The sequence below is a fragment of the Sylvia atricapilla genome, chromosome 1 (genome assembly GCF_009819655.1).
Source record: "Sylvia atricapilla isolate bSylAtr1 chromosome 1, bSylAtr1.pri, whole genome shotgun sequence".
In the NCBI taxonomy this organism is placed as follows: Eukaryota; Metazoa; Chordata; class Aves; order Passeriformes; family Sylviidae; genus Sylvia; species Sylvia atricapilla.
The window spans coordinates 121,394,090-121,422,055 of record NC_089140.1 but is presented as its reverse complement, the minus strand read 5'-3'; the positions used below and the strand labels follow the sequence as shown (position 1 = coordinate 121,422,055).

The window sequence follows — 27,966 nt, the reverse complement described above, 5'->3', positions numbered from 1 at the left end:
GGCTGAAAGGTTTTCTTCCTTGTGAATGTGACAAGACAAGTCCGCTTGTATCCTAAGGTCAACAAAGTGTCACGTTGGTCTGCAGTTACATCCTTTCTTGCTGTTTGTTTTTCTATTGTGTAGCTTTAATTGAAAAGAAAAAAAACTTGAATGCATGAAAAAAGGAAATGATGCCATCAGAGCAATCACTTTGGATGTAAGGGAAAAGACTCCACATATAATCAGCTGGCTAAAGGGCATGAGAACATCCTGAAAGGTAATTGGGTGCCTTTTTGTTCAAATACTCTCATATATCCCATTAATTTGTTCAGCATTGCTCAGAAACAATGCCTTTAGACAGAGGCACGTTGCTGGGCCTTTGTTCAGTGCCCAAAGCTGCAGTTATCACAGTATACAGCATCATCTTAAAGCCGGTACTGTACTGCTTCTGGAAGAGTGTGTACACAACGGGGTCAAACTTTTTCATGACCTGTTTTTTGTGCTCTCACTCATATTCTTTACGAGTGAGTAGGAGAAATGTATGACTTCTCTGAATGGATTCATACCTGCAGTAATTTTTCTTGCAGAGGATGACTAAAGACCTGAAAATTATACCAGTTGTTTCTGATGGAAAACTTCATATTGCTCTTCTATTCGTTTTTAGTCCATTCTGTCCATTCTGGAGACAAATATTCCAATTTGTCTCCACATGGTCCATCTCATCCTTTAAGTTGCATAGACTGTAGGGTCTTTTCATCATACATGTTTTAAATGACTGAAATGGTGGAACTTAGTCTACTTGTGATCATGCAATTATTAGCAAAATGTATTCACTAATAATAAGAGGAGCAATGAAAAGATGATTTCCTGTAGAGGTTTTTTGGAACACTGTTGTTCGGTTTTACTTCACTAATACTGTCTTTATAAGCAGAGTGCTGGTAAAAGTAAACAAGTTTGTTGGTGATTTTTTTCTCCCACTTTTCCCCACGACTTACCAGGAAAGAAGTTACAAATTTCTAGTCTTCAGGTCTCTAGTTTCTTCTCAAAAGGAAATAATTAGCCATTGCCCATGGATGTTGTGATGTATGCAATTGCTTCTAGCCACTAGAGAGAGTGGTATGGAGGCATTGTTTTGGTCTCTTCTGTCTTTCTGCTGTTGAAATATAGCTTAATATTTATGCCAAAGAAAATAGGCACAAATTTTATAACAAAACCTCCCAAATTTAGGTGAGTGCATTATGTTGAATCTGGTGAATAAAGCAGAGACTTCAAGAGTGACCATATTACAGTGAAAGTCCTACATTCTTTGGTAGTACAAATACGGAAAGACTGACATGATTCAGATTATAGTATTTCTGAATGAAAGCACAGGAGGGTTTTAAGAGGGGGATCCTTGCAAGCATAGGAGTCAATTCATAACATTAATATGAGAAAATAGTTTTCTTATTAAATTGATCTGAAATAGACAACCAGAAGGACCATATTATTGTGGGATTTTAATATGAAAATATTAAATATAATATAATTTAAATAGAATATGCTTTCATAATGTAATTTGAATTCACCTACCGTTTCATGACCCTGAAGGATACTTTAAAGTGCACTTTATTAATCTTAGAGGGTAGTTATGAAATAAAATTCTAGCGAGACTGTAGTAGTAATGTAAGGTGTTTGTTTTTTATTGTGCCTGTCATTCTGAAGGAATGTGGTGACATTTCATGCTCTGATCAGCAACTCCTCATAGCTGTTCCTTGGCAGATTCTGAAATGAAGCTGGAAGGGAGTGTGTGGCTTGCTGCTCAGCAGATAGAGGGAGAAAATTGGTCAAGACTTGAAAACATTCACCTTACTACTAAAATACTTCCTGTGATGTTACTTTCTTTAGGAGCAGGGAAAACATCCCTTTCTAGTCAGAGTGCAGACAAATGGCTTATAGTCCATTTGCTTTGGACTTTACTTACTCCTGTTAGTTATCGCTGTGGCTTTGGAGGATAAAAGTGTGAGCTGATCATGGCTTTTAATTTAACCTTTACCTAGGCTGCTGGTGAAATAATGAAGGTTGGCCATGCCGACATCCACAGCAGAACTCCCGCTGGTTCTATGTGATAGCCAGATATCACGGATGGAACAGTTCTCTTTGTGAGCTGCAGGTTTTGTGGGAGTCACAGGCAGTTGAAAGGCCTAAGTCAAGATACTAGAAGTTCCCAGCTGGATCAGGAAGGGATAATCAAACATAGAGATAGTTCAGTTACCGCTGAAGGAAATTTTTAGGTTCTCAGTATGCTCTCCACTTCTAATTTCCAGAAAAACTAAAATTCAATTCTTTTATTGATTCTAGAGTAACTAATGGTACTTTCTGAGATTCAGTCTTTTCCCTTTCCAAATAATGAACCTTCTGTAATGAATCCATATGTCACACACATTCTGTCTGCTGTTACTCATGCTGGATGTTGTGCTGTTCTGCATACTGTCCTCAAAACCTGAGATTAGCGTATGGCAGAGCTCAATATGAATAGGGGTGACAGAATTTATTCTAGAAAGACATGTCAGCTCACTTGCTGAGGAAATCCATATTTTTGGAAATCTGGTAAGGGTTTGCTCTGAAAACTGGGAATACAGTAACTGGGAATATAGCTTTGTGCTTTATTGCTCACTAATGAATCTGATTTGCATACATGTAAGAAATACTGCTAACAGATTACATGGTTTGCCGTGGAAGTAGCTGATTATAGAGGTTACTGCTTCTCCATTCTTCTTGCAGTACGGCTTCTTGTGTGTTGCAGAGATCCTCAGTGTGCTAGCTAACCAGGTAAAAACATCTTATGTGAGTGAGTTTTAACAGTTTTAATCATGACTTGTTTTCCTCTGCTTTACTTGTTCAGCCCCTTTTGTGGATTGTCATTGAGGCAGTGGTGCCAAACTTCCCTGGCTAGATGTACGGGTCATTCACCTAATGACAGGGAAAGCAAGGTGGCTGATTGCATTTGCAGTACATCGGAGGCTTCCAAGGAGAAAAGGGTGTTGAAGCCATTCAGACAGCTGGCTCCCGGCTGTGCTTTTCCCCAAAGGATCTTTAGAAGCGGGTGTGGAATGTGCTGTGAAATTCTGGTAGAGGCAGCCAGACAGCCTTGTGGTAGAGGCAGCAGCTCTGGGAAGGGAAATGATCAGGAGTAGGCTGCTGTTACTTCCAGAGTAATTTGGTTGGCAATACGTGTGTGTTGCTTCTCCTCAGGTGTTTGTCCAGTCAAAAGCCAGCCCTGAGTTTGGTGAATTGGCTTAGTGAGCTGCATACGCTCCCAGGCCACAGGCAGGGTGTTCATCCAGTGGATCTGATGCACTACAGAATTTGGTTTGTGTGGGTTTGCTTTCCAAGCGAGACATAAACTCTAGTGTGACCTTTCAGCAAGAGTTACAGTGGGGGGCCATGTTAGAAATACCTGACCTGGGAACAAGTACTCCCTTAGGCTTGTACGAAGAGAAGCCAGAGGGATGTGGTGAGTGTATAAGCATAGGTTTTTGTTGTATGTCAAGCCTGTACACCAGCTCTCTGTGTGTACCATGAAAAGTGCAGCCTAGTCTAGATGACCTGCTCTGAGGATGAAATCTGATGAAGACTGGTGTTCTCCACAGCATTGAAAGCCATATTGCCTTCTCTAAAAAAAGCAGGATATTAACTGAGTGCTTTAGCCAACACAATTAATGGCATTGTACAATGCAGAGTGAGTTTTAATAGAATATATTGTTGTTGTTCCAAAGGAAGTTAAATATGTGACTTTGACTGGATCTCCTGTATTCAAGAGCTGACCTTTTGGCAGTAGCAGTGAAATAATATACAGCAGAATCTTGTTAATTCACGCTAATGACTTAAAAGACCCATCACAGATTACTTGATTTTACAACTTAGCAAGTAAGTGAAACTTGATGACAAAACTTCAGGGATGCACACTTTAACAGTATGTGCTCTGCTAATTTACCTCAATAGTAGCAGTTATGCTGTAAATACATTTGTAATAGATGAGTTAATGGACAGTAGTACTATTAGTTAAAGCAGTGATGATTTCCTGAAATGACACTGTAGTACAGCAGCCTATTATTAAAGAGTTTCAGTGAAACATGACTAATCTACTAGTTCTGTGAGTGTGAGGCCACTGAAATAGTTCTGAAAGTAACAGATGTTGGCTTTTAATATTAATAAAAACGTTCTCTCCACATATATGTCATGTCATTTAGAATAAATGTAGCTAGAGTTACTTGGGAAAAGAGTTATGCTATCACAGTAATAGTATCCGGTTAAATATGTAAATAAAAAGTTCGGGTTGAATTCTAGAGACCTAAGCCTATGCTAGCCTATGCTCATTCTTAAAATAGTAATTCCCAAACGACAGGCTCATGGAACATCACAAATGTTCAGTAGATTTCTTAGTCTTGAAAATAAAAAGTAATTATCTCCACTGTGAAAAAGTCTGCAATTTTTTCTGACCATTCTCTTACAGTCTACATCATGTTCCGCATTAAGTGCTATTAAGAATGCAGTTTTGTTACTGGTGTGTATTCTCAAATGAGAAAATAAGACTTTTCCAGCATGCCTTAGAAAATGACACTAACCAATTTAATACTTGTTATGCTCTCAGTAAAAGAAGGAGCTGAGGTCTGTACTGGAATCATCATATGCACTTGTTACTGTGCATTGGTGTGTCAGCAAAGAAGTCTGACTAAATAAGGCAATGCATGAGTAGAGCTTATCAGTGTTTGACAGGAATATAGTCCACTAACAGCTGATACAGTAGCCCATCTTTTCTGTGCTATCATCGTCTTTCTACATGGCACCCAGAGGTACATTTATCATCTGCTCGGTTGCTGATAGCACTCAAAACAGCCCTCCACCTTTTCTTTTTAATGTATGCTCAAAGTAAGTGAGATGAAACCCTTAGAAAGCCTTTTTTTATTATTATTTGTTTACAAAAAAAAAATACATGAAGTTATCAGCTTTCAAACTTCAGAAGTACACTGTGCCTTCTGCTTTTTCTCCCACCAGATAGTGAATTGTGAATATTGTTTGATAGTATAAATAAAAAATAGGAAACTTCATACATTTTTGTGTCCTTATGGTACTACTGTGTGCTAAGCAATGATTGTATCCATGACATGATGAAAGCAAGTCCTGCCTGATGGTGTGTTCTTCACTCTGAGAGTCTTTTGCTGCTCAGATGAGTGTCTAAGCTCCCAGTGATCTTTCCAGGAATAGTATTGCACCTTGAATGTTCATAGTGTTCATAGGTTCATATGAAGAAATATCCAGAGTAAAATACCCTTAAGACTGTTTCAGTATCATTTTTTCTGTTGTGCTGAGCTTGGTTGTCAGACTTCGTCCCTGTGTTGTGCAAGAGTTTGGGATCTGGCAATTTTATCCATAAAGTTACTAGGCAAATAAATACATTTTAAGATTTGTTAGCACCTGGCCTGCTACAGAATGCCCCAGAACAGTAAAACTGGTGACCTGCAAATGTGTTTTGATACTGGGAGTAGATGTAAATGTGTTTGCACGTGTGGCCTTTTTCTAAAGGATTCCTGAAAAATATCAGACATTAAATTCTTATTCCTTACTATGAAGACAGGTCAATGATTTGAGAGTTCCTCCTTTTCTTGGAAATCCAAGTCATTAAACTGCAAGGCCAAAGCTGTTGAATTTCTGGCAAAAGTTTCTGTTAAAGAGTTGATCAATACCTTTTTTATCAAGCATGAATTTAAGACAATAGTGAAAAACCCTCTTGATTTCACTATAGAATACTTTTAATTTTGTGTTCCTACTGACCATCATTCTGTTCTATCTTCTCAAGCAAAAAGGTAAAAAGGGATGGATGGATAGACAAAATGACTATCATCTTTATTTGTGGCACTGATTTGAGTCTTTTCACATTAGTTCTTTTACACCTGCCTATCAAATGTATACCCTAAATTGCTTTTTGCACATTCAGCTAAAAGTAGTCTTGATAAATTATAGTTACTCTGATTTTACTGTAAATGCAAAACAGGATTTATAAATTTCTCCATATAAAATCAGATCCAGTGTACTTCTCCTTTCTTTACCATATATTTGGATGGACTTTCTGCCACCCAGTATTCTACTTTGGCAACTCAATATCCTGCTTATTTGTTTTTCCATATTCCTCCATTACTGTTTTCCTGTTTTCACAACAGCATCATCAGTATTCACCCCCTCCTTGTCCTCTGTACATGAAGCTTGCTGAGGAATGGAAAGTGCTTTGCATCATTCTGAGAGCATTCTGAAGGTTCCAGGTTTGCTTCGTGGGAACCTCATATTTTGTTTAAGTGTTCAACATATTGTATGCAAAATGATAAGAGAAAGACTAAAATTCCCATAGCAGTTTAGGGAAGAGTTTTCTGGTAACAGTCCTGGGAAAGAGTAACAGATAAATGTGAAAAGAAAGACAGTGAGGCTTTTTGTTTTGATTTGTTCTTCCTGCTATCTCTTCCCTAAGCTTGAAGAATCAGGTTTCTTTCCTTCAAAATTTACTTTCCAGTCAGGACAAAGAAAGGACTTGCAACTCTGCCGTGGGGAGAATGCTTACCTTTGTACTCTCTAGCAGGGTATGTGCTCGAAGTATTCATTTCTTGCACACCACTTAGTGTCACAAAAATACAATATGCCATTTCCTAATCGGGAGCTGTGCTGGTAAATCCTATTGGCACAGTGAGCCCTCTTCCAAAGTTGGTTGTTTTCAAAGTGTCTTTTCTTCTTGCCCAATGCAATGTTTTAAAAAACCAAACCCTGCAATTTTAGCTGAGATCCATCTTCCTCAGTTCAGTAAGCTGGCTTAAATGCCCTAATGTGGGTTCACACATCACTGTTGTGTGCAGTGTATGTATCAGAGATGCCATTCTGTGCTCTGAGTCCATCTCTGATAATGGTCCTGAGAGAATAAGCAGTTCACTGGGATGTTTGCCATTAGAGCACGTTGGGAGGGTTCAGAGGAGATGCACAGTGTAATGGACTGTTTGCTGTGTGTGTAATAGCTCCCTTCCAAAATAAGAGTACTTCTACAGTGCAAGTAAGGACACTTTCAGGCTGCCTTTTTGACACTTCCCTGCTGTGCCCAAAATACTCCATTAATTTTCTGGAGTGTGTCTATCATACACTGTGTGATCTGTATGGAAAGAAGTAAGATGTGTCCAGAGAAACAGAGAAGCTGTACAGCCCTGAATTTAAGTGCCGTGACTATGCAGACAAGCATAATAAAGTTATTAAAATTCTTTAGTCATTCAGGGCTACTTCATTTTGAGTAATTTTATTAATTACTTTCATCTTTTTAATTTCTGGAAATGCATTTTAATTGTTATAATCATACTGATTATGTAGACTTAAAATTTCATGTTTTCTAGTTCTTTTAAACATACCCTGCTCTTTATAAATATTTTATTATGTTTTCATAGCACACGAATTTAATGAAGTATGTATCAGTTAAAAAAAGCTTGAAGCAGTCCAGGGCTCTACAAAACGGGCCTTGTAGCACCTGAATATGTAACAGCAAGTGTTTGGCAAGCTATACTACTATATTATTTATTATTAATTATACATTATTGAGGAAAATATATGCTGATAAATAATGAACTTGAACTTCTAAGGAATAACTCATTTAATGGCAGTCTTTTAAATTGCTAAATGAGACAACATGATCCGCCTTCGTAGAAGTTCAGTTAATGTCTATGCTGAAGTTAAGAAATGCATCAACTTGGGCTAAAGGGCTCATTACAGATTTTTAGCCTCTGTCAATTTCCATTTCACGGTAGGTGGGTTTGGCATACATCAAGAACTCTTCATAAAGAGATTAAATTTAGTCTATTTTAGAGATGTATTCTCTCTAGTTTTATGCTGAACAGTAACTCAAAAACTAAGTGCCCCTGAGAAGGGAGTTTAGTCATCAGAGATGGTCAACCAGGCCCCATCCACACTACCATATTTTCTTTGTAATAATTACTTCAGGTTTAAATTTAAATATTTTCACTGAAAAGCCAAATGCATATATTGGAAAATAGCCATTAATTATTTAATCTTAAAAAAATCAACCAAAAGAACCCAAAAAACCCTCAACTTTCAGGCCTTAGAATTTGAAAATTAGCAGCAGAGAAGGATGCCCATAAAATTACAGTTTTTAACTGTGGAAAGACATTTTTATGCTGAGATGAAACATCAAACTTTGCTATGATGAGACTGTATTTTCAGCATCTCATTAAAGTTTATTGTCTACTTTTACATGGTTACTGTATAACTGTAACTTCGAGTGAGCTATAAATTTCAGCTTTTTTTAGGAGCTTCTAACTTTATTGTTCATTAACTGATTTATCTTTTGGATCACATTATACATTAACAAAGTGAAGTCCTACATGTGTAATAGATAATCTCTTCAGAATTTTCTATGTTACATTGCAGTGTTTACTGCTTGTCCTGCAATTCCAGAAGCAGAGAGTCTGTGATATATAGATGTAACTTCATCTTCTTAAAATGAGTGTTTTTAAAGCTTTCCTTCTGAAATCTATTTTTAAAAATTGATTTATACTTTTGAAACATTAGTTCACATTCCTTTATGGTTTTGGATAGAACAAATAAAGAAGTTTTATGGGAAATAAATCTCTTTCAATACACTTTATCAGCTGCTCATGGACAGTATTAGAATCATAGAGTGGTTTGAGTTGGAATGGACCTTAAAGACCATGTAGTTCCAGCCCACCTGCTGTGGTCAGGGATACCTTCCACTAGACCAGGTTGCTCAGAGCTCACTTCAGCCTGGCCTTGAACACTTCCAGGGATGGGGCATCCACAGCTTCCCTGGGCAACCTGTTCTGATGCTTCACTGAGCACTGAATTCACTGAGCACTGAATTCTCTGAGTAGAGAATTTCTTGATATCTGATCTAAATCTGCCCTCTTTCAATTTAAAGCCATTCCTCCTTGTCCTATCACTATCTGCGAGTATATAAAGTTTCTCTTCCTCCTTTTTATAAGCCTCCTTAAAGATACTGGGAGGCCACAATGATGCCTCCTCAAAACTTTCTCCAGACTGAACAGCCACAGCTCACTCAGCCTGTCTTTGTAGGAAAGATGCTCCGGCCCTCTGATGGTCTTGGTGGAGCATTATTGTCTCTAATAAAACTTCTACGTTTTTGAGGGATGCAGTTTTCGGGTTATACACACAAATTCTGGTTTGGAGCACCAGAGGATTTCTCATAGGTGCCCAAGTGCTACTTTGTCTAACTAGACCTGGGACCTGACGTGTCCAGCTGCATGTATTGAAAGCTATAGTAAAGGAGAGGGACAGGTCCTGAGTGTATAGTCTGTGTAATAAGGAGGTTGAGGTCTGGTTTTTTCTGTGTAAATATGTACTTTTCTAAATACGAAATTACTCCGAATGTATGGTGACTTGTTATTATTTTCTCCTACAAATTGGCTTAATTTGAAATATTTTGGCTGTTTCTGCTAAAGCTGAAATTACCAGAAGAAATCCCTTTGCTTCTGTGATAAAAATATCAAACTTCTATAATTATTTGTTTTCCTTAGTATAGTTTATACTGAGGAGTGGACATTCCAGTATTTTCTGTAAGGACTTCAAAGGAAGATTATTAAGAAACTTGGGCAGTGGTTTGAAATGTATGTGGGAGAGGTGATCTCTGTGAAGAACCCATTCCTCTTAAGAGAAAGAGCAATCTTCTCCTTCACTATGAAAAGTATATGAGGTTTGTAAGGGTTGTCTGTAGTGTGCTAATATGAACTTTTTTTTTTTTCCTATGCTCAAGTTACAATATGCTAAGCAAATATTTATTAACAGACCTTTCAGAGGCTGTGCAATGTCAGCAACTGCACATCCTGGGTAACTAGGAAGCTTACTTGTTTCCTGCCTCTCTCACAAATACCACCTTAGTGGCCTCATTGTATCCTAACACCATACATTAGCTCTTTGCTTTCACTTACAACAAATAAACTGTAATTATAGACACCGATATTCATAATCTGCTCCTTGTCTGTAATTCTTTTCCTGTGTCTCTGGGAATTTTTTTTTCAGCACTTAAATTGCCACAGCACCATCTCACTGTTAGGCTTTACAGAAGCACAGAACACACTTGGGTTGGAAGGGACCCAGGAGGATCATCGAGTCCAGTTCCTGGCCCTGCACTGAACAGCCCCTGAAGAGTCCTGACAGCATTTTGCAAACACTTCTTGAACTCTGTCGAGCTCAGTGCTTGACCACTTCCTGGGGAGCCTGTTCCAGTGCCCAGTCCCCTTCTGGGGTGAGAACATTTTTCCTAACATCCAGCCTAAAACTTTCCTTACACAGCTTCAGGCCATTCACTCGGGAGCTGTCACTGGTCACTTTAAAGAAGAGATCAGTGTCTTTCCCTACTCTTCCCCTTACAAGGAACTTGTAGACTGCAGTGAGGTCTCCCCTCATTCTCCTCTTCACCAGGCTGAACAGACCAAGTCACTTGTGGCTGTGTTAGTTGCTGATGAGTTTTGGCTAATCATATAACAAATTATTGTGAGATTTTTTGCTTCTCTGCCCTGGCATTTCCCACAAACGCAGAAGTTTATTTATAATTATTTCTTTACCGTCATTTTAATCCAATGTTTTTTCTATAATATAACAAGTTTGAGAATAGCCTTTCCTTTATGGAGCCTTAATGCCTTGCCTGTCTTTTGTAGTCCCTTTCCAGTCTTGGTGTCCGATGGATGGCTATTTTGCAAGCTGTCTCAGTTGTAGAGGTTTTACATAACCAGGGTAACTGGGGAGATGCTCACTTGTGTGTTCCTAAATTTTTTAATTTTCAGGGATTCGTTGCATTGTCATTCTATGTTTCTGTCACTATTTCTGTTAGCTTATTTGTAGACCTTGGTAAGATGGGTACTGCAATGTGCACCTGTTCCTCTAAATCTTTCTCCTCTTTTGCATCTTGTCCTTTCTTGAAAAGGCAGGGTGAGAAAGGGTCAGGGAAAGAAGATCTGCCGAAGGAATTTCTCTTTCAGTGTTGTATTTCACTTTCAAGTTTTTACCTTTGTCGCTGTAAGATCATGTGCCGAAGTCTTGGCGATGCAAAAGCTCAAAGTTGTTAAGAATATACTTGGGAGTGGGGGTGACCATTCAGCCTGTCTGCAGCTGCCTCCTCAGTGTCCTTGAACGAGAGGGCTTAGGAGTAGGCTGAAGGGATCGTCTTGCTGATAGCAGCCCACTCCTGACTTCCAAGGGTTCTCAAACACAGCTGAGAGTGGGTAGGGATTTACTGGGTGGAAATAATGTGGATGGGAAACATCAGACTGGATGATATATGCATTTTGCAGTGACTAGCTCTGTCTATCTAGCAGTGTAGTGAAGTGAGGAACCACTACTGCAAGGTGCCTTGGTGACATGGTCCCTGCCCTGCCACAGTGGGGCATGCTGTTAGTCCATGGCAGATACAGTTATTTAGCAGCAATAGGAGAGCAGGGAAAGCATTTTTCTCCTCTTTTCCATTCTCTGATTTCCTGAGTATTAAGTGGTGGGGGCAGCAGGTTGTTGCCAGGCAGGAGGGAGCTTGCATCTGCACACTCAGAGGAAGCCCTGCTGTGTCCTTAGGCCAGTGCCATATCATGCCTGAACTGCGCCTGTGCTAATCTATCCAAAACCAAGAATGGGCTTCAGGTATAAGTAATGTGGCTGTATTTATTCTGGAAGATCTCAGCTATTATGCTGCAGCCATATCTCTATCTACAGTTCTGAATATTTGAGTGCTGGGGCAGATAATTATTATTTGGATGCAGTTTTTGTGTGACAGTGTGAGCACCGTTACCACTTTTCCCTGGGGGTGCTTTTATGCAGCCATGCTACTGACACTCATGAGTGCTCTATGTTGGCTCTTTTATGTAGAATTTTTTGTAGTGTTTTCTTTAGCTTTTGAAAGTGATTAAACTCTTTGTACATTAATACCTCCTTTATGTTTCTGACATAGTACTGGTAGCTGGCTTTTTTTTTCTGCTTTCACTGAAGGCACTTTGATCATCAGGACTAGTCTGGCACCTCCTTCTTGTAGGAAGAGTGTTTTAAGAAATCCTTTACAATTTTTGCTGTTCTTGGCTGCGTCATTCCTGACTCCTCTGAGCTGTCTTCATAGTAATTAATTGACTCTGCACAGATTTTCATTCTGCTGTAACTGAATTTAGACTTTTACATCCTGTATGTTGTAGGTAAAGTTTTAAGACTTGTTTTTCCACTTTTGGATCATTTCTAGGTAAAGCTTTTTCTGTCAAAAGCTCCACTGTTCTGCACACACCCTCTGGTATGTAGGTAGTGCAGATTCGAACCGGAAGCAGGCACCCACAATTAATGTTTTACACTTCCTGAGTTGGTGTCCTAATTATCAGCAGAGACACAAAGGATGTGGTGACTACAAACTCTGCCTTTGGCAATGTTTTCTGAATGCTGACCATAAGCCACTCATCTGTATTTAAATGCATGAATTTAGGGCTTAAATTCTTGAAAATTTTTATGGCCTTAAACTCATTCTCACAGAGCTGCATAAGTGCAGATGAGAGAATGTATTTTGAAAACATCTCTGAGAATTTCCTTTAGGCAAGTTGAATTTTCCTAGTGTTTAAAGTGCTGCCCAGTACCTAATCTGTACGTCGGATTCTCCTCCATTCACTGTGAGAGGATATAAGTATTATTTCTAAGCATTAGGATTTTTACTCCTCGTATCTAAACACAGCATTGTTGAGCTTCGTAATGCTTTGCTTCTTATCTCTGTGCAGTGCAAAATGAGAGCAGCTGAAATATCCGTTTTACCAAGGCACTTTGAGGATAAAATGAGTGTGCATGCTGCAGAGACGGGGTAAAATGCCCAGTTGAAATAATGAGTTGGCTGAATGAATTTAGTGCCTGCCTCAAAGGCTGAGTACCCAACACAGCTAATGAAGGCTCCAGTGTCATTCAGTTTGCTTCAGTGGCTGCTGAAAAGTTCATTCCTCGCTGTGCTGTTTTTATCTTAATATATCTGAACAATGTGGTCAATACTGAAGATGACTGAGGTAAACTTCAAGGTGATGAAAGTTGCAGGCGTTGAGGGTTTCTTGTGTGCGTGGAGAGGAGTTGTGGAGCAGACACAGGAAAAACAGTTAAAGGATATTTCATTTATACACATTCTTTCTATATCACATGACAGATAACTCCAAATAAGGGTAGGAAAGCATATTTAAATCATGTTTTTTAAATTATCCAGAGCAGTAATAGATAATGCTGTGTTGGTACATATGCATTCTGTATTTCTTTTACCCAAAAGATTTATTTTAGAACAAGTTAATGTAATTCAGGTTTTCTTTTAATACATGAATGATATTGCTAAAACCAAGCAATTTATATTTTTGATTCGCTGCTTCACTGGAATGTTTTATTCCTCAGTGAGACAAGCTTTTCCATGACAGCCTATGTTACTAAGGAGAATTTTTAATTAAAATCATCATTATATTTTTTACTGGTACTGAATTCCTTGTCTTTGCCAATGGGACTGATATATGATGTTGAATGTAATGCTGTAGTACCATATAATACAATTTTCACTGCAATTTTACTGAAAGAACAGAATAAGTCACTGAACTTGAGAATTTTGAACAAATCCTGTTTACATGTGCAAATAGGAAGAAATGATGCACCCTTCCCCCTTCATTGTTAAGTGGTAAATTGTTGCTATGGTGATCATTCTTTCCATCTCATCAGCTATAACCTGGTTTTCCACATCAACTGAATAGCTTCAAGCAACGCATGATCTTTATTTTTTTATATATATCAGTTAATATTGTTTTGCTACATAGTTATTGTCTTGGGACTTATAGTCAACATCAAGATGCCATGAATGCAAGATAGTTCTAATTTTGTTGTATATAAATCTGCGTACTCATTAAAACAATCTTCATGTAGCTGCCAAGAACTTTTAAGTAGATTTCTTAAAGGAAGCTTATTTTTGATGTGTACACTTGATTATTTTCCTTTCATTATTTCAGAATTTATAGGCTTCTGTAGTAAATATGTGGAAAATTTGTTTAATCTCTGGATAATGTCTCAGTTAAGCAGTAAGTTGTTTGTTATCTAAGGTGATGGAAACAGCATAGTTGTAGTAAAATTTCACAGACCAGTTTTATTTTCTTGCAGTGAGAATTGGTACATATGAGTTAAATTCAGAGAGATGCCTGCACTCTGGTGAGAGTAAGCCAGGTGACCTGTTGCAGAGTCACCAAAGGTAAAAATGAATTAATATGGTCTGTCTGGGGTCCTGTGCATATACACAACAGATTTGTGTCAAGAGAAAGGACAGAATGAGCATGTGGGCCGTCACAATACTGCCTTGAAGCCAGATGTCCCTTCCCTTGTCACTAGTATTTTCGGGAAATGGGCAAGCTTTATGTTATGCCAAGCTTTGAAGCCGTAAGTAGGGCACTATGTGTATAGCGTGTATAGAATGATAAATATGAATTTATCTTAGAATAACCTCTCTGAACTTAAGTTAATACTTTTGAAAGACTGTTTGTCTAAACTTATTCATTTATTGTTCATTACAGTCAGTCTTTCTTTTTTTCTAAGATGTCAAGCTCTTAAAAATGTAACCATACATTTACCATATATACCATGTGTACCATACATGTACCAAATGTACCATACAATGTAACTTAGTTTGAGGTCCACAAGAGACCCTGAACAAGAACAGAGAAGTATTTGAGTACGTAATATCATGTTAAATGATTCTTATTTATCTTATATGAAAATGCAAGTAGAATCTTGGTTTCTCTCCTAGTGGTCTTTTTGGGTTCTCAGTAGGAAAGAGTGTGTTTCACGTCTCAAAATATTTTGCTGCCATAGGCAAACTTCTATTACATGTTCCCGACCTATATTTGCAGTGAGGAATGTTTTGCTAAAGAATGTCAAAGATCATCTCTTATTAGATGGGTCTCTTAAAGGATGTGGTGAGAGTTTCAGTATAAACATAAATGCACTACCTGTGAAGGCAAACTAGGAGCTGTGTTAATATTCCAAGTAAGTAGGGTATCTGTGCGCACTCTAAGTCTAGAGGACAGTGTCTTGAATTGCATAGCACTTTTGGAATTATTTACTGCATGACTCCCAAAGTATTAATCCTTTTGGCCAAAACACAGTTCACTAAGTAGCCTGAGACAAAGTGTGCCATGGAAGTGAGGAATGCCATGTTTCCTTCCAGCTGCAGAGGATGAGAAGTAAGTTACTGAGAAAGTATACAGTTGCCTGAGCCAAAACAGCCATTACAGGGTTCTTGCAGTTACTGTTTTGCTTTGCCTGATTTTATTAAGTAGTATCATATTTTAGTTTGTGAATCTGCTCATTGTCGTTTCATGAGCTACTTCATTCCTTTATTTTCCCCCTCCAAATCTGTATAATAGTAGAAGCTGAACACCTGCAAAAGAATATACACTGTGAGGTACAAAGTCCTTTCACATATTTCACAATCACACAGATCGACCAGAGAAAGACTTTGTTGTCATGTACTGATCCTTTTTTTGTTGTTGTTGTTGACAGAGAAGTACAAACAAATCCAGCATTTGGAGCAAAAGCTGGTGAAAGAGAAGCAGCTGCTTTATATTTTGTTGTTGGATTTTCTGGGATAGTGTTTCCATTCTAAAACCAGAAATAATACTTTTCTGAACAGAAGCTTCATGACCCAAGACTCAGTGCCCCCCAGAGTTGAAAAAATAACTGAGTGTTCTTTATACCAAGCCTTTTTATTTGCTTAAGCTTCTCACTTCCATATTTCTTTCTTGAAGCCTGTGGTTTCAAGTGTGTTTTAGCCTGCAGTACCAGGAATCAGTACAAGGAATCAGCTGCAAACATGAGATGCAGACTGATCCAAGTTCAGGAGTGGCTGTCTGACACGGGGGGATGAGAAGATGGTTCCTTTCAGCTGTGCTTTTCCTTAGATTTAAGCACACATGCAAACTATAGCTTTGTTTTACCCAATATTTTTTCCTACACAGTCTCTTAAAGGGATCTAGTGTGTTCCTTTGTTGTATGAGTGTAATCTGGAATTTGATGACCTGGAAAAAATGTATTCAGGCAAAATGCCAGCAAGAGAAGAGAATCCTCTGAACAGTAGGACCGTGCACATGGGACTTAGTATTTCTTTCTATATTATTTCCCTTTAAAGTAATAGCAGGGAGTGTTTTAAAGCTTCAGCTGCTGTTGTTTCTGAAACCATGTACAGGTTTTTATAGTGTAAGATTAGTTCAATAAAAGACAAATAAAATTTAGTTTATAGTGGTAAATAGACTTTGTGGCTGTGATGTGTAAAGATGATTTCTAACCCTTTTCTTGACAGTATTGAAATAGATTGATTAGAGAATACAGCTACAATAGTAAATAAGTTCCAAATTAATTTATTGTCCATATAATCATATAATATATATAATCCATATATTAATTTAGTATCTATGTAAAAAAAATACAAATTTTAAAAATTACCAACTTGATCATCTTTAGGATAAATGTGCTTGCAAGGGCAGTGTTCTCTCATTGCCACTCACGTAACTAAAACAGAGAAGCTGTTGATACTTGACAGAGAAGTCTGTTTCTATAGGTTGAAATGTATGGCTTCAAACAGCTTAAGCTAGAAATTTTGGTGTTTAAAAAGAAAAAAAGGCAAACACAAATAAAAAGAAAAAAAGGCAAACACAAATACAAAAACAACCACCACTACCACTTAAAAAAACCCCAAACATATACCCCAAAAACCTCTTTCCCTCTGGAGCCTTGTCAGGAATTGAATGTTTTCTTTTGCCCTAAGTATCAAGGATGCAGTGTTCTGTTTGAGTGGATGTAGCTCAACTCCAGAATTCAGAGACTGTCATTAAAGCTTTTCTTGCCTCCATAATTCACAAGGATAAAGACAAAAATGGCCCATATCAAAGATCATTTGGGTACCAAGGAATTGTCTAACTATTATTTATTTTTTAGTTTTCTTGGTAAAATTTATCTAAAGGCTTCATTTTTCTGATTTAAAGTTTTTATTTGCTTTGTGTTGACTCAGTTTAACTCTCAAATACTTTAATTTCTGCTGTTTGTCCCCATGAGTAGCAGTTGGCAGCTTTCACAGTTTAATTGGTGCTGAACATGTTCTGTTTCCTTACAAACCTGTTTGTCTTCTTGCCTTTTAACATTTCTGATCTCTGACACAAGCCTGACACTGTTAAGGGGCAATACTATTGTTCAGGGAACTTGCTTAAACAACATATGCTTTGTTCCTTTTAAGCGCTCTAAAAAATGTCATCTGAAGGATAACAGAGAGAAAACTTGTCAGATCTTTCATAAATATTTTTTGTCTGAAATGAATGGTACTACTTCTGTGTTCCACTGCCTTTTATCACAGCAAAATGTAAGAGATAAACATGATTTTCTCCATTAAAAAGCATTACAATAAGGGAAAGAAGAAAAAGGGTTTTAAAAAAAATGTGATTTGGAGTAGGTAAATCAACAGACAGCACCAATGCCGAGATTCTTTTCCTTAGCTAAATTATTTTTAAGCTGTGTAAAATCTCCTGTATATAGAATAGACTAGATTAACTATGTATAGTTTATTCATGCACTTTCAGAATAACCGTGCTTTTTCCTAGTGTGTTTTGAAAGTGCTTGATGCAGAGACAATGCTTGATGCAGTTGGCTTCATGATTTACTCAAACGAATCGTTGCATTTTACAATGAAAACAAACCCTGTTCTGAAATAATTTTCAGATGTAGGAAAGAAGACCACTGAAGAGAATAGAAGGATAGCATTAGTACTCATTATTAGGCATTATGCCATGGTAAGTGACCCAAATAACATACCTTTTTACTTCAGTTTAATTCAAGGACAGATGGATACCAAATATCTCTTTTAAAAATTAAGAAGTAAGGATATTTAAGTTTATGGATTCCAAAGTTCATTTTGTCAAAGTTTCTAAAGCTGGTGTTATATGTAATTCATATGTAATTCATACTCTTTAATTCAGATATATTGTAGGAGGAAAAGAATTAACTGGAGGTGGACTCTTCTTTGCTTAATTATCTCATCTCCAACAGGGCTAAATTCAGCTCTGACATACGCTGGCAAAAATCTCATTCACACAGCAGCAGCACTGCAGTACATCATGCTCCAGTCTCACCAGATGGCACTTCTTCTTCAGGTGTGTGTCACTGTAGGCAACTGTGCACCTCAGACAGGTTAGACAATTGGAGCTGTTCAGTTTGTGTTTAATAGCAGCACATTTTCTGGACCTACACCCAGCTTAGCCCTTTTATACATTCTTGTAGAATAGCAAAGTACAAGATGTGTAAGGCTTCCAAGTAGAAGGGTAGCATAGAAGGGACCTTATTTCTCTCTCACTGTGAGAGAATGTGTTGGATATTGAAAATACTTGTTATCAACCCAAACTATCCCAAAACCTTCCAGAACATAGCGAATCATGACTCTGCCCTGATCCCTGGTTCAGATGCCCTCAGCTAGATAATCATAAACTTTAAATTTAGTCCACCTGTCAATTAACATACACTTCCTGCATAAGATAAAAAAGTCAACAGTTCTTCTGCTGGGGAAACTGCATGTTCCAATGTTCTGTATGTATGCCCTTATCTGCTGTAATTCACAGAATGTGAGGTTGATGACTGAAACTGTCTTGTGCAGCAGTTCATGGCCTCATCAAACCTTAAGCAAGCTCCAGCATTTCGATTGCAAGCAATTACTGTCCATTAAGTACACCACTGAGAAGACTAATACCCAACTGCTAGAGCAAAATGTCACAGAATAATAAAGAGTTAGCAACATACTGATGCTCTTACACCCTGCTGAGGTATAAAAATTTCAGAATGACAGCACCACTGATGCTCCCAACATGGACATCAGTAGCCATAGTTACTGCAGCATGTGTCTCATCATTGAGCCCAGTTAAAGAGACATAGATCCACTTAATCTGGTCCATCACTGAGTTTGAGATAGCAGCTAGCCCAAATAAAAATTGTAGTACCAACTGCACTTTATATCTATAGATAAAGATATAGATATAATATATGTATATCTATACAATGTTTCTGGAAGAGGTTTGGTTCTCTGGTCTTTGCCCTCCCCACTGAACAGGGAGCTGTTTCCCTGTGCTGAGTTTTCTACCCAACCCCAGCTTATTTGGTCTCTTATGAGAGTGTCTTGTGAGTGTTTCTCAGGATTGATTGAAAGTGGGCAATTCAGCTGTCAACTGCTGTTTCACTTTTTTCAGGCACTGTCTTTTGAGAATTGGTCTGCACCAATGAGAAACAATAGTCTTACCTTGTTATCATCTGAGGGCTTTACCACTGAGGAATATGTGTGTAGAAGAATTGGGTCTCATGAGACATCATTAATGAGTGTGGAGATTCAGAAGTCTGAGGCACACATGGTGGTTAACATCAGGGAAGTCATATCAGTTTCTGTTCATGCAGGGTTATCTTCCATAGTAATGGGTGACTGCAAAGTTCAGCAAAAATAGTGTAGTAAGCATGAGCCAAAGAGATGAGATTTGTAGAACAAGGCAATAAAAAAAAAAAAGCTCGAGTATTTTTAAAGTGACTCCAGTGGAGCCTCCAGTGTTGGAGGCATTCTGACAAGCAGAAGCATCTAAGGACAAGGACCCCAAATAACATGACCTTTCTGTGTAGAAACTGTAGTTCAGCTTTGCTCTTTGGCTGACTGCTAAGTCTTGCAGGCAAGAAATCATTTCATGTAGGGTGAGAAGACACCTTGTTCACATGACAGCAAAGAGCTCAGTTTTGGTGGAACAAAAGGGTCCAGCATTAGCCAAGTAGCTTTGCAGGAAGAAATGGACACATTGGATATCCTGACTGTTTATCATACAACTGTGTAGCTTCAGGTGCTCTGGAGGAAGTGGGACCTTTTTAGAGCATGGAGATTTGGTAACACAGACTCACTAAAAGAACTGAGATCTCTTACCCTGGGTGGTGGGAGGGCAACACACATGCTCCCTAACAGACTGTATAATTACCAAAACAATTGTCCCACCATTGCAAACAGAGTCTTATTAGAAATGTTTCTGCATTGCTCCTGTGGGAGTCATCCTTCCTTGGCATTGTTCTTGTTTTTGGGGTAACCTGATAGATTTAATAAAAAATTAGGTAACTCTTTAACCAGCACTAGAAAATACAGTCTCTCAGACCCAGATCCCTTCTTGCCTTGTTCTCTCAAGACTAATTGTTGGGATCTCAGATGGCTGGGTCTTTAAATGCCATTTTTCCTGACTAGTCCATTCAGTTTCAATTTTCCATGCCAAAGACAGTTTCATTTATTTTCCTTCTCCAAAGACTTTTTTTTTTTTCTCTGTGAAGTTTTTTCAAACAATATTGACCCTCTTGTTTCATATCAGATCTTTACATGAGGGTCCTGCTTTCTTGGCACTGGAATCCATGTTTTTTTCCCAAGGTAGATAGGAAAGGCAATTTCTTTCCTCTCCAAAAAAAACCCACCCTGAAGTTCTCCCCATGCTATCTCACTTGTAGGCTGGTAATACTTAATTTTATCATACCATGTTTACAGTGTAAAATGCATGCATTGTTTCTGGTGTTTTTACAGAGATAGTGCAGGATGTATCTGAAATTATCGATAAAGGATGCTGCATCTGAAACTTTTTCATGATATTCTCACTCTCTATAAATGTGTTTAAAATAAGGAACTCACATCTGGTTTTGCCCAGTCAGCTAGGTGATAAGAAAGAAATATATGCAGTGATACATGATAAAATGTGACCAATATGCTTTCTGTCCAGATAGTACAGAGTTGAACAGCATTGCCATTGGAATTGTTATTCAAATCTATTCAACATGAATAAAAGATACTGGGGTTTTTTTCTGCACTGAGGGCTTTCCCAACAAACTTGCAGAGAGGTTGAGTTTCTGCACATACAAATTCTGATCAAAGTACATGAAGATCCGACACCTAAGAATTCCTAAAAGTTTTCTTCATATGTCTGCCCATTCTGTGGAATGCCAAGCTTGATTGTCAGGTAGAAATCCAGCTCCCATGCTGACCCTTCAAAAAGACGTCACTTGTATCTTATTTTCTCAGTATTTGAGTACTCAAAACAGGGCTTTGCTACTAAACAGGTCAATCATTAAAGCAAAAGTAGTTTGCAGGATTTTGTAGCTGGACTCGCTTGCATAGGAGATAGAAAGAGAAACTGTCAAAAGTAAATTTCAACCTCTGCTAAAGGATGTCTTCGTAATTGCTGGCAAACTAACCCATCGCAGTAGTTCAGGAAGTTTTCTAAGCACTGGAGTTTCTAAAAAAAGTTTGGTTCATTTCAGGAGGACTTCTACTGCACATCTATCTCACAGAGAGTGAAAATGTTATTTGATAGGATTGCAGAATAAGTCTCTACTTGTTAGAAAATTATTTCACCTTTCCAGTGAGAAATCACATTCCATGTGCACCCAATTGCTACTGGAGCACACTCATGCCAGAGCAGCAAGACTGCTACGTGGAGCAGACCCTCGCATTTTGTTAAGTAGTGTCAGCTAAGTATAATATGAGGTCGTATTCCAGTTCGGTACACATGCACTGCATCGATAGATCTAGCTGGAATTCTGTCATTTGTTGAGGGAGAGATTTTTATTACTGTTAATATTTTGCTAATTACATAAAATGGGTTAATCTTTGCACTGATCATATTGAATTATCAAATTCTTCAAGAATGCATGTGTTCATTTTCCCTGCCCTTCCAGTGGCTCTTCAAGTATGTCCTCCATTCCTCCTTTAAGGCCTCAGCAATGCAGGCTTCAGCAGAGGAACTGAGGCATGACTGAAGTCTTCTTCAGTTGATGACCTTCATATTTCCCCATGCAATTCATAAAATAAGGTACATATTCAGGTGAAAGTGGATCAGTACAGACTCTAGGAAGGACCATCTTGGTATAAAACCTGACAGATAAATGTTGTTTAGGTGATTTAGCCCAGGAAAAACAAGGGTCCAGGAAAATCTTAAAGCAGCTTTCCAGTACCCAGAAGGGGCCTAGAGGCAGTGTGGGGAAGAGCTCTTTTATCAGTGAATATATGATAAGGCAGAGGGTTTCAAACCGAAGATTGATGGAGGGTATTTTTAGGGTAGATTTGGATTGCGTATTAAAAAGAAATTCTTTACTGTAAGGGTGGTCACATGATGGAACAGGTGGCTCAGAGAAGTTATAGATGCCCCATCCCTGGAAGTGTCCAAGGCCAGGCTGGATAGGGCTTTGAGCAACCTGGTCTGGCAGAAAGTGACCCTGGCCATGGCAGGGGGTTGTAGCTGGATGGTTTTTAAGATCTCTTCCAAACTCTATGATTCTGTGATCACAGGATAGTTCATCCAGCCCACAGGGTTATTCCAGGACACTGATTTCCCAGGATTTATCAGCCCTTTCCCTGCCAAGATGCATGCCCTTGACGTGGTGAGGCTCCTTTAATGTCCTCAAGAAAAGTAGCAGGTGCAGATATTTTCCTGTCACTCCCTGGTGTTCAGACCCTTGCAGTTACCACTGGCTGTCAGCAACATGAATTGCTGTAGCAGCAGCACTTATTCCTGTAGTGTTATTTATTGGAGCCACGAGAAGTGCAGGGCTTAGATGGGTGTGTAGTCATGCCCAGCACTTCTGGAAAACACTCCTGTGTGCGTGCAGCACCATTATTCAGTGCAGATAGAGCAGATCCAGTGCTTCTGGCAAGCGTTGGTAACCTTGCTATGCAAAAAGGGGCAACATGTGGCCCTTCTCTGATACTCTTAAAAGCTCAAATACCTGCAGTTTAGAAAGTATCTTTACTAGGAGACTAATTTTTGAGGCTCAGGAATTACTTGCCAATCCTGATCTCAATACTGGGCCTCAGAAGGAACAGCTTTTTGGTGGGAGAGGGAGCGCATGCTATCACCTAATAGAAGATTCTTGTCTTACCAGCTGTTCCTAGTTTCACAGTAGTGTCAGTAAAACCCATCAACTGTTAGATAGTCTTCGAAGGTCTGATAAATCCCTCTTTGTGTGGAGAGAGGGCAAGGAGACATTAGGACTGATTGTTTGGGGATTTGCTTTCTTTTTCATGGCATGCAGTAGTGTTTACACTAAAATTCTGCTATCAGTGACTCAGAAAAGAAAGCACTTGCTTTTTAGAGGAGACCGGGAGAGAATGTCAGGGCTCCAGACAAGGCCTGTAGTAATTAAAAAAAAAAAAAAAAAAAAAAAAAAAAAGGCAAATAGACCGTGACCAGCTATGTTCAGAGGGTCCAAAACAGTAGACTTTCATGAGTCTGCGGTAAGTTGTTGTTCTCATGAATGGTTACTGCTAAATATGTCATACAAGAACAAATCCTCAACTTTACTGTGCAGATCTGCATGACTTCAGCTGAACAAAGCAGTCAAGGACTGCTCTAAGCAGGAACAAATAAACTGCTGTGAACTCTCTCAGCAGTCTCTGGATGCCACAAAAGCCTTCTGGGTATCTAGGCAAGATCATCAGTCCTGTGTGAACCAGAACAGAGCAACATTCCTGGGTTTTAATTTTTTCTGGTAGCTGATAGGACATGGTGGATGTTTATTCAAAGCTATATTGGCAGCATGACTACAGAGGGTCAACATATGCATAGGTGTTTATTGGAGGGAGGTATGTATATGAGAAGGTTATTTTAAAGCTGTTAACTTCATTTGTCATAAACTCAGGTTTTGCATTTCCTTCATGCTGGAGATAGCAAAACCTGTGAAATAGCTGTCAGCTGCCCTATATCTGAAATGATCGGGTGTTATTTTCAATCTGCAGTGCTCTTTAGTTAAGAGGAATTACATGTTTACAAATGGAAGGATCATCAAAGTCTTTCCTCTGCTTGTTTAACCTGTTTGGTTTCTTGATGTTTAATATATAATATGAACAGTCTGATTCCTATCTGTCAGCCTGGAGAAGAGGCAAATTACTTACAACCATTCCTACACTTGAATACTTGTCTTTCATGGGGAGCTTAGGCCCTTTTTAATTAAGTTGCTCAATTCTAATATATGAGCGTTTTCTGTTATTCACATATTCCTGTGAATTTTGTAACAGTTATCTTTAAATAACCAAAAAAGGCAGAACTTATTCCAGTGTGGTTTGCTAGACATTTTTCTATCAATACTTTTTTTCTGGACATCTGGCACCTAATCAGGGAACAGAAATGAACCATGCAAAGAAAGATAAGCCCAATTTAGTTTTGGCTCTTCAATTGCTAAGGACACAAAAAGTAAATTTAAACACAGTTAATGCCTTTAAAAGGCTGAGAGTATTGCACTAGATTTTAATGCCCAAAGATTTTAAAAGGCTGTTTAAAAAACCCTGCAACATCACCACAGATTATTTGAGTTCAGGGCAATATGTTTGTCATTTAAATAGTTTAATTACACCTTTTTTTTTTTTTACAAGTGCATAAATGCCACTATTATAGCTCATAAAAATTTATTTTGTTCATCACTATGTTCTAGGCATTATTTTCATTTTGTATTGTTTTCTAGACAATTTTGAGCAATGCACAAAGCTCTTCGATGTTTATTCTGTGGTCAGTGTATCCTTTCTGTTGTCATTCATTATGAATTTTTTAATTTCATAATACTACTTTATTTTGAGAAAATGTAAGCAAATGTGTCTGCTAAAGCTTTTGTAACAGAGAAAACAAAATAAGAACCAAGATACTAAGCATGTACTAAAACTGCAATATAGTAAGTACTGACTGCTAAAATCAACAAAAGCATGAAGCGTTCTCCTGGAAGTACTCATGACCGGGGAATGTATCTTGCACTTTTTGAAACCAGTAAAACCCACAGAATTTTCACTAATTTTTCACATTTTCCTTCTCGTTTCTGAGAATGTAGTTTTCTTGCAACAAGTGTGTTGTGAGTTACATATGTTTTAATGTTCAGAGAGATCAGATGCTGATCTTATATTACACATATTACTCTTGAAAAGCTTTGGTATTCTTTGTTAAAATATCTCTAACTCTGTGGACTTCTTCTCCTTGAAATTTAAAAAAAAATGTTTAAAAAAACACATCAAATCTGTGTAAGGGAGACATTAAGGAATATAGGCATTGTCATGAATGACATTTGACATAGTTTTTCTGAATAAGTTTACTGATTTATAGAGCTTCCAAAAGTTTTCTAACTAGGACTATTCTAACCAAAAAAAAAAAAAATCTAAATAATGACATTTGATATAATATTTTCTGTTATTTTTAAAGTGGTAAAAATCAGTAGAAGACTGAAAAAGATAATGTTTTGAATGGAATAAACAGTCCGTTTGGTTGCAAAGAAAATATTCCTCATCTCTTATTGTAAGCTTTTTTTTATTTTTCATCTAGTTGTATCCCTGGAGCAATGTTGTGGCTTTCTTATACTTATGGGTGTAGAATAGCTTCCAGATATTGGTGCTGATGATAGCAGTCATCATACCTACCATTTTATTTGTCTCAGATGGAGAACAGTTTTTCAAAAAAGTCTGTGGTGGGGGGAAGTGCAATGCACTAAACACACCTTAAAAATTATCTAAGCAAATGATCACAGTGGTCTATGCATTCCTATTTCCTTGAGTAGGATTGCCTTCACTGTGCAGAATCATTATTACAATAAGTTCTTCTTTTCATGAAGCTTGTATGCCATGATGAAGGGAGGAGAAACGTATTTATCTCCTTTTTGTTTTTCTTCACTTAACTATATCATCAGGAGCAGCTGAAGCTCAAGTGTGTATCTTTTTTCACGCTTCCAGCTAGACTGAGAAGCTTTCTTCAGCCAAACAGTATAATTTGCTTTAGTGATGGGAAACAACAAATTGTTTGCAGCTATTCCCTTATCCCTTTCAAAAAAAAGTCCCTTCCTGTCTGCAGGAATTAATATTATGGGGTCAGGGAACTGGAAGAAAATTCTGCTCACTATAGAGGCTTCATAATAAAATAGAATAGACTACAATCTGTCCTATAAAGTAGGATAGAGAAATACACATCAATATTTATGTGACAGAAAAAATACTGTCAGTGACTCACCATTGGCAAAAATGGGGGGAAACCCCCAATGAGCATTAAAAAAAAAGTGTATTTTATCCAAAGTGTAAATTTTCCCACAGGAAAACTTGCATTATGCTTGAAGTGATGGTGCTGATCTTGATGAAATTGAAGACGGTGCTATCTTTAACATATAGTGAGGTGGGTGTTGATCTTTTCCTACAGGTAATAAACAGTAAGACAAGAGGGAATAACCTCAGGATGTGACAGGGGAGGTTTAGATTGGATATTATGAAAAATTCCCTCACCTAAAGGATGCCAATCATTGGAGCAGGCTGCTCAGGGAAGTGGTTGAGTCTCCATCCCTGGTAGCATTTAAAAGACTTGTGGATGTGTAGCACTCAGAGATGTGGTTTAGTGGCAGACTTGGAAGTCCTTGGTCAATGGTTGGAGTTGGTGATCTTAATGCTTTTTCCAGCCTAAATGATTCTATGATTTCTGTGCCAGTGCTATGGTCAAGTAAATCAATACAAAAGCAAAACTCATTCATTCAGACTACTGACAGAGTGGTAGTTAAAACTGAGTACCATCACATGAAAGGCCAGCTCCTTTATACAGGGGTAGAGCATCTGGCATGCATAGAAGTAATGCTAGGCTAGTGGGACACCTAAAGTTAAGGAGAGTGCCATGTAAAGCAGCCTCTCTAGTGAAGCTAACAGCAATTCAAAAACACTTTGTAAATTCAGATATCTGCATGTGAGTCTTTTTCCAAACAGGTGAGCAAGAGTGAGGGCCTGAAAGACAGACTAGGAAGATTGAATTTATGTCAATCGTTAAAAGTGGATTTCCAGAAACATAATATTTTGAGGATGCTGTCCTTCATTCACCTAAAATCTTTCTGAACTGCTGTGTATTACAGAACTGAGTACCTTGGAACTCCTGAGTTTCTGAGCTGTTCTGGGTTTATTGATATGGACCCTAGGGGTCTAAAGGAGAGGACAAACATGTTCTAAATCTCAGCATAAGAAGGCAGCTGATCCTTCAGCAAGCACATAGATTGGTGTTTGCCATATTTGTAGGCACAGCAGGGCACGTTCATGCTGACCACTGCAGGATTCTGACATTTGTACGGTTCAGAGCTCCAAACTGAAAAAAGTTTCATCTTCAAGTGGAGTGAGATGGGTGTCTCCAATGAGATGATCAGAGCCCTGAAGTTATCTGTCTGAAATACCTAATGTAAACAGTCCCAAAATCAACCAATCTCGTTTCCTTCAAACAAAAGACTATGTATTTTTTTTCTCAGAAAATGGATTAAAGAGCACTTTTATTACAGTGCCTAATATCATTGCAAAGGCTTAGAAATATCCATCTTTTTCTCTCTAAAATACACCCATAAGATTTCAAGGTTGACTGTGCCAATGTACAGCTTCTAATCATTGGAGCGGTTGTGTTTATCTGAAACATTTCTTTTCCCCTTTTATGTCTTCCCCGTATTCCACGGTCAGATAGCTGGGTGTACACCTTGATAAGTGGCTTCTCAGTGGGTTTTTTCAATAACGAGTAAATAGAAGGCTCAAGAAGTACAAGTCAAAAAACTTGCCTTTTTAGATCCACAGTTATTATGTGGAATAATGTAATTGTGGGAAAAGTAATTACTTTATCCTTCTTGGGATGTGAACTTATTATCCACCTTTGGGTGTTGTTCTCTTAGTGGTTCTGTGGATGCTGGATTATGTAGTACAGCAAAAACAAATTCCTCAGTTTATTCTGGATTTTTGTCTCTAAGTATATCAAGAGCATATTAATAACCCTTCCTTTTGCAGTGGCATGTGGGACTAGCCAGCAAGGTGTCATCTGCCTTTGTGCTGCTTTCCATGCCTGTCTCCAGTACTGACTGGATTTTCGTTTCCCAGTGTTTTGTTTTGGTACACTTAAACTC

The 27,966-nt window shown here is 38.1% G+C and overlaps 1 protein-coding gene across 5 annotated transcripts in view; it reads left to right on the top strand.

The window, feature by feature from the left end:
- Nucleotides 1-27,966, top strand: part of JPH1 (junctophilin 1) — an 82,652-nt gene that overhangs the window by 20,356 nt on the left and 34,330 nt on the right. Inside the window, exon 3 of one of the 5 annotated variants that reach the window (XM_066332458.1) lies at nt 14,164-14,203. The exons of the other annotated variants lie outside the window; for them this stretch is intronic. Coding sequence (XP_066188555.1) covers nt 14,164-14,182 — 19 coding nt within the window. The 3' untranslated portion in view covers nt 14,183-14,203. Of the gene's footprint in view, nt 1-14,163; nt 14,204-27,966 lie in introns of those variants that run through there. 5 annotated transcript variants of the gene reach the window in all.